The 7,689-nt window shown below is 43.7% G+C and overlaps 1 protein-coding gene across 1 annotated transcript; it reads left to right on the plus strand.

The window, feature by feature from the left end:
- Window positions 1–1,978: 1,978 nt before the first annotated feature.
- LOC311101351 (E3 ubiquitin-protein ligase RNF26-like) lies at window positions 1,979–5,739 on the plus strand. The gene has a single exon (XM_084142488.1). It carries the CDS (start codon window positions 2,547–2,549, stop codon window positions 3,894–3,896), a length of 1,350 nt encoding a protein of 449 aa, XP_083998614.1. The 5' UTR covers window positions 1,979–2,546; the 3' UTR covers window positions 3,897–5,739.
- Window positions 5,740–7,689: the final 1,950 nt, after the last annotated feature.

The following is a 7,689-nucleotide window of genomic DNA, read 5'->3' on the forward strand; positions in this document are numbered from 1 at the left end:
ATTTACAATGCCGAGTTGGATGACCATTCAAAACGTATTTTCCTAGTCGGAGCTCGTTTATTCCCGACTTCCCAGTTGTCTTGAACTCACTGAAGTAAAGTTTTCACAGTTCCGAGTTAACAGTTGTTTTGCGCGCGGCACAAATCATGCTTCATTGACAGCATGGCCAATGTTGAATGTTTATCATTTTAAACTTGGAAAAGAGCCCCCTAATCCCAGATCTGGGACCACACAGCCACTCCACTGAATAGCAGGCTAGTGATTGCTTTGCAATGCTTGCAGTTAGCCACTGTCACCGATTCCTTCCAAACCACTCATTGTTGAATTTGCGATTTCCAACTTGATGTGTAATGTTTACGTCCAATGGCCGTTGAGCACCGATACGTTTTATCTGTAATTTATCTTCATTATTTCTCTTCATATGACAATGATTTAAAAGGATTTGCCAGTAGATTGTCAACTTGATTTATGATGATGACTGCTAGCTAAGATTTTGAACGTATGATGTTGACATGATTAGTCCAATCAAAGCTACTGTACATTAACGTGATTTGACGTCATTTTATCTGTGGCCAATGACCTTGAGCCTTCTTGGATGGGCACTTCTATTTATTTATTTTTTATTTCACCTTTATTTAACCAGGTAAACCAGTTGAGAACAAGTTCTCATTTACAACTGCGACCTGGCCAAGATAAAGCATAGCAGTGCGATAAAAACAAACACAGAGTTACATATGGGGTAAAACAAAACAAAGTCAAAAATACAACAGAAATACATATAATATACAGTGTGCAAATTTAGCAAGTTATGGAGGTAGGCAATAAAATAGGCTATAGTGCAAAATAATTACAATTAGTATTAACACTGGAATGATAGATGTGCAAGAGATGATGTGCAAATAGAGATACTGGGGTACAAATGAGCAAAATAGATAACAATATAGGGATGAGGTAGTTGGGCGGGCTAATTTCAGATGGGCTGTGTACAGGTGCAGTGATCGGTAAGGTGCTCTGACAACTGATGCTTAAAGTTAGTGAGGGAGATAAGAGTCTCCAGCTTCAGAGATTTTTGCAATTTGTTCCAGTCATTGGCAGCAGAGAACTGGAAGGAATTGCGGCCAAAGGAGGTGTTGGCTTTGGGGATGACCAGTGAGATATACCCGCTGGAGCGCAGACTACGGGTGGGTGTTGCTATGGTGACCAATGAGCTAAGATAAGGTGGGGATTTGCCTAGCAGTGATTTATAGACCCAAGGGGCTTGAATTTTTTAGCTCTACCCTTAGACTTGGTGGTGACGTAGTGTCCCCATGAGTGACAGAACACTGAGCCAATCACGGCGCAGCGCTCCGTATTTTCTACTGGCTTGCCCCACCACCACATAAAGCACTGAGCTAGGCTGAAACACCTGCATTTTGGAGCTGCCTTACCCAAGAAAACAAAAAAGAGACCATGTTTGTATGCGGCTTTATTAACACAATGATATATTTATAGTTTGTACATTGTTTGCAAACTGATATGTGACAACTATTAATGCCCCACCTTCACTGAATGACAGGTCGCCACTGATCCTATATCAGGTGAGGTAATGGGAAGCTTAACACACAGTGGGAAGGGAATAGTCACCCTTATAGCATGCATGAAACGAGGATGGTTGTAGTGTATGATTAAAGCCCTGTAAAAAAAATGAAAAACACTAAGCTACAGAAAAGTTGCATAGTCAAAGACATAGCCCTCTAAATGTACTTTCATTTAATAAATGATGAAAATTAAACTGTAAATTAAAAGAAATGTATTGAATGTAGTTTCATCAAATATTTTTTCCAGCTGCATTGACTTCAATTCAGGAAATTAATTGTGATAATGTCGCATTCAACGTACGTACTGCTTTTGACGCTCATGATGCGGACAGGCGCAAAAAGCTCGTGGACGTATTGGAGGAGAAGATCATGTGACCAAACCGAAAGCATTATGGCGGCCACCATGTAAATATGTAAATAACAGACTTTTCGTCGTCAATTTCCTTTATCTTGCATTGGATTATGGTGGACTTTGAAGAAGGATATACGTTATTGATGACGGGTCATGCGGATATGGAATATTTTGTGAGCGCAAAACTGAAATTTATTTAGCTAGAAAAGTTCATGCTAGCCAGTCGACTAACTGAAGATCTAGCTAGTTACTGGTACTATAGCTAGCCAGCTCGAGTTTGAAAGGAAACATCCGCTGATTACAGTGCGTGCATATGTTCGCCCTTTAGCCAAATCAAACGCGGTTGCACCGCTGTTTATTTGAAATTGCAAGTGGAATGTGCCCGACCAACGTGGTTGGCAAGTAGCTATGCTAGCTAGCTAGTAGAGCTAGCATTGTAATGCTAGATAGCTAACTAGTTTAGCTAACTAACTGGCTGAGTGAAACGAACGAGAAGTGGACAACGCATCCGAGGTAGCTAACTTTATCTAGCTAGCTAGCTATGTAACCTTTGCTGGCCAGACAAAAAAAAAGTGATTTTATCAAGACAGTGAAGCAAGTCGAGTAAGACCTTTATCATGGGTCTGGTGAACCTTGTCTTTTGCACCATTGGGAAATGTTTCAATTTCATATCCTTCCTCCTGGACCTAAATTTCTTAATAGTCCATTCAGTGATATGGCTCCTGACGGCATGTATCACCTTTGTGAATAACCTACCCATGTTACTGACCCACTCAATGGTGAAGTGCTGGAACTTCACTGTGTTCTGCATGGTCGCCATGATGGACAGTGTATCACTTTTGGCCAAGGGCACAGTCAACATGTTAGGGCGCTGGCTGCACCTCGTGGGAGGTGTTCTGGAGAGTTTCAAAATGGTGGGCTACTTGTCCTCACATGTTCTCCTGCGTGTCAGGGATCTGTTCCACCGTGGGCTGCTGTGTGGCCACTGCTTGTTGCAGCAGGTGTGGGAGGGCTGTGGCATTGCAGTCAGCCTGGTGTTCTACCTGGTCAACACGGTGGTCAACCTGCTGCTCATCGGGACACAGAACGTCTACTCTGTTGTAGTCAGCATGTGGGAGGCAGTCTCCTGCCCCCTGCAGAAGGCTGTGGAGCTCACCCTCACACTCTTCACCTTCCTGTACAGCAGCCTGGTCGGCACCTCAGTCGTTCTCTGGACTCCCATCAGGCTGGCCCTGGAGTTCCTGGGCTCGCTCGGACACATCTTCGGCAGCGTCTTCCTCCTGAACATCTATGGCCTCATTCTCACGGCGACCATTTTTGTCACTGCCACGATCTACATGAACCCTGAGCTGACCCGTCTTGGAGCCCAACGCGCCGTCGGTTATGTAAACTCTGTCCCCACCCTGCATCTCCTACAGAGGGCGCTCAATCGCCTCTACATGCTGGAGAGGGGCGTGTGGCAGAGGCTTCAGCAGCAAGGCAGCCGCCTACATCAAACGATAACACCAGTCTACAGGAACATCAGAGTGAGGGGTGACGGCCACGCCAGGCAACCTGAGCCCAGTAACAGAGAGCAGGGGGCTCTTACGGACGGTAGGGCAGGAGACGCAGCACCACACCCTGAACACGCCGCTCGGCAACGCCAGCTAATAGACGACCTGTGGGACCTAGCGTTCCCCAGCTCCAGCAGCACAAACAGGCCTTTACAGAAACTATCCTCGGGGGAGGGGGGCTCCAGCTCCAAGGGTCCCCCGACCGACAGCCTACTGACTCTGCTCAAGGAGCAGGAGGAGAGGAAGAAGTGCGTCATCTGCCAGGACAGCACCAAGACAGTGGTGCTGCTGCCCTGCCGCCACCTGTGTCTGTGTCGGGACTGTACCAACATACTGCTGGGCCAGCCCATCTACCAGCAGAACTGTCCGCTCTGCCGCCATATGATCCTTAATACCATGGATGTGTATCTCTGAGGGGACCTAACGGGGGAGGGGCGTGTTGCCCAGAGCGCTGCATTGTTAACATGTTGAATCTCAGGTTTAGGATGTGCAGAGACTATAGGCTACATCTACACCTGCAGTACATTGCAGCTCAGACACACAGCTATCCAAGTCCAGTGCACTGTGCTGAAATTGCTTGTCGCCCATGGCTGATGTCATCAATGATGCTTGTGTTTTGTTCAGACAACCATGACAGTGCTTGTCTACATTCATATTACTGAACATATTACTTATTATTATTAACACTTCATGTGCTAAACACTTCATGTCATTCCAAACTGTATGTGGTGTGTGAACCTAATAAGGAATGTTTGCTGTGTAGCAGTTCATTTCCTTTATTCAGTATAGGTTCAGTTTGAAAGCATTCCATTGGAAGTTTAAAACACAGGAGACATTTTGTAGCTTATGCATAGGTTTAAATGGTGATAACCTCTCAAATGCTGTTTGTCAATAGCAAATATTGTTCCAAGCAGTTCACATCCAGAGACCCATTAAAAGGGTGAAATTGTTTTGTATTGTGGGAAAGGGGGTTAATTTCATAAGCTACGGTTGTCTGAAAGTGTCAGTGTCAGAGAAATTATTTACCAGATCTATCTCTCTTGTGTCATATTATAAACTTTTGTTTTGTTGTATTGATTATTCCATCACTTGGAGCACTATAGCCAATTCTTTCCACTATGCTTACATATGAACACTACCTAATTTATGCTCCACACAAGGTTTATTCACCTTTATAGTTATTGTAATGTTTTTATCTTGAGATCAAACATTGACTTGTTGTTCAAAATGACCACCATTAGTCAGTAATGGCTTCATAATTCCTTGTTTCTATTTTGTCTTTTTGCTCAAAATAAGTTTTCATCAAAGCTCTGTGAAATGCCATGTTGGAGATTTACAGCACAAACTGCAATGGTTATTGAATTAGATTGCAAGTGTTGGCGAAAGGCCGGTTAAGTGACAATAAAAGCAAAAGGCTGGTGAGTCATATTTGATATGCCTATTTTTGGGCCAAGGTTTCATAAATAAGCGTTGTTGGATAGGCTCGGCCCGTAATATATTTTTGGGTCGAACACGATGGAGTGTCTTCAATATTTTGACAGAGGAGCTAGAACGTGAAGCACAGTGTCACTGATGTCCTATTGTCTTAGTCTCATTGATATTGTGTAGCCTATAATCATTTCCCACTGTCTTTGTTCCATTCAGAAGTCTTAACATTTGTCTGTTATTTCAACAGATGCTGTAATCACTCATTCAATAATTTGCCCTTTATCCCTTTTATCTAGTGCCAAACCAACATTTTCCAAAAGGCCTACCATTTCCTTAACACCCCATGTAAAGAGTAAATCCTAGGTTATATTCTGAGTTTACCTCTTTTGCTCTCAGGTTTCCCCAAAGCCCTTTAATCATTGTGTGACATTCCTGTCTACAGATACAGTAGACTCTTATCACAGACCACACGTAGCCATTCACATGGCTTATTTTGTCTAGGAAGACTGACCTGTGTATCCGGGGGACATGACACAAAGTGATGGACATTGCAATAAACCGTGAGTGGGGTAGCAGGTAGCCAAGCAGTTAAGAGTGTTGGGCCAGTAACTGAAAGTTTGCTGGTTTGAATCCCAAAGCCGACTACTCTGTCTGTGCCCTTGAGCAAGGCACTTAACCCTAATTGCGCCTGTAAGTCTCTCTGGATAAGTGCGTCTGTTAAATGTACACATTTATTTTGTTTTATAAAGGTTTATGAATATGGCCATACTCACGAATGATAATGACAAATGTCTGTGAGACAATAAACGAACAATCTTTTGGTACTGTTTTTCTGTCTTTTTCTGTTGTGAAAAAAATGTATTTGATTTATTTTCACTATTTACTTCGCATCACTGTTCAGAGCAGTCTATAGACTGGGTTTTTGTTACAGATTGGGTTTACCAGCTTGTGTGAGCAAACCTAGGCCCACCAGAAAGAGAACAGCACCACAGCCAGTTCTGTTTCACAGGATGCTTTCCTTATCATGCTAGATCATATCAGCACTAGATGTGTCAGCATCTTTGAGATAATCAAGGCTATTATTTCCTTGTTGATAAACCAATGTTTCATGTATAATTGATTCCGGTCCGCTTGACCAATGATCCCCAAATAAGTGTTTCACATTACATGCACCAGACATTGGTATTGTCTTGAGTCAAATTCCGAACTGATAGGGCAATGTTTCCAACATACATTTTGAACTTGGATTAGTTAAAACCCATATTTCCTACCATTGCCAAGATGTATATTTTGATCCACCACTGAAGTTCACTAAACTGCTAGATTGTCTTGAAAACCAAGTAGGGTGGAGATGTTGAAGATTCCATATAAATGTAGCCATTATGCTAACCCTGGTGATAGTATCTCTGAATGTGAGAAAGTAGCCTTCCCCTGCACCAGACTTCCCCATCTGTGAGGAGAGGGAACCAGTGAAGAGCAGCAGCTGGGGGTGATGGGTGTAGGAGGGGGTCAGGAAAGGGGGCTCTACTGGATATCAGGGACCACTTCCTCCAGGAACTAGTTATTCACTAGAGTTTTGTGGTTTATAACTTCTGGGACTTAATTCCCAAAGACCCTTCTAAATATATCCCATATTTGACCACGGGCGTGTATAAACTCAACATTTTAAGTGTTGGTCCCATATTTCATGAGCTGAAATAAAAGATCCCAGACATTTTCCATACGCACAAAAAGCGTATTTTTCTAAAATGTTATGCGCACATTCGTTTACATCCCTATTAGTGAGCATTTCTCATTTGCCAAGATCATCCACCTGACCGGTGTGGCATATCAAGAACATGATTAAACAGCATGATCATTATACAAGTGCACCTTGTGCTGGAGACTACACAATGCCACAGATGGCAGGTAGCTTAGTGGGTAAGAGCGTTGTGCCAGTAACCGAAAGGTCGCTGGTTCTAATCCCCGAGCCGACTAGGTGAAAAATCTGTCGATGTGCCCTTAAGCAAGGCACTTAACCCTAATTGCTGATGTAAGTCGCTCTGGATAAGAGCGTCTGCTAAATGACTAAAATGTAAATGTAAATGTCTCAAGTTTTGAGGGAGAGTGCAATTGGCATGCGGACTGCGGGAATATCCACCAGAGCTGTTGCCAGAGAATTTAATGTTCATTTCTCTACCATAAGCCCCCTCCAACATCATTTTAGAGAATTTGGCAGAACATCCAACCGGCCTCACTACCGCAGACCATGTGTAATCACAAAAGCCCATGACCTCCACATCCGGCTTCTTCCCCTGAGGGATTGTCTGAGACCAGCCACCCGGACAGCTGATGAAACTGTGGGTTTGCACAACAAAATAATTTCTGCACAAACTGTCAGAAACCGTCTCAGGTCTCATCTACGTGCTCTTTGTCCTCACCAGGGTCTTGACCTGATTGCAGTTCGGCGTTGTAACCGACTTCAGTGGGGAAAAGCTCACCTTCAATGGCCACTGGTACGCTGTACAAGTGTGCTCTTCACGGATAAATCTCGGTTTCAATTGTATCGGGCAGATGGCGTTGTGTGGGCGAGCGGTTTGCTGACGTCAATGTTGTGAACAGAGTGCCCAATGGTGGCGGTGGGGTTATAGTATGGGCAGGCATAAGCTATGGACAAGGAACACAACTGCATTTTATTGATGGCAATCTGAATGCACAGAGATACCGTGACGAGATCAAATGTATTTATAAAGCCCTTTTTACATCAGCAGATGTCACAAAGTCCTATACAGAAACCCAG

This window comes from Coregonus lavaretus, assembly GCF_964263955.1.
Source record: "Coregonus lavaretus genome assembly, chromosome: 26".
NCBI lineage: Eukaryota > Metazoa > Chordata > Actinopteri > Salmoniformes > Salmonidae > Coregonus > Coregonus lavaretus.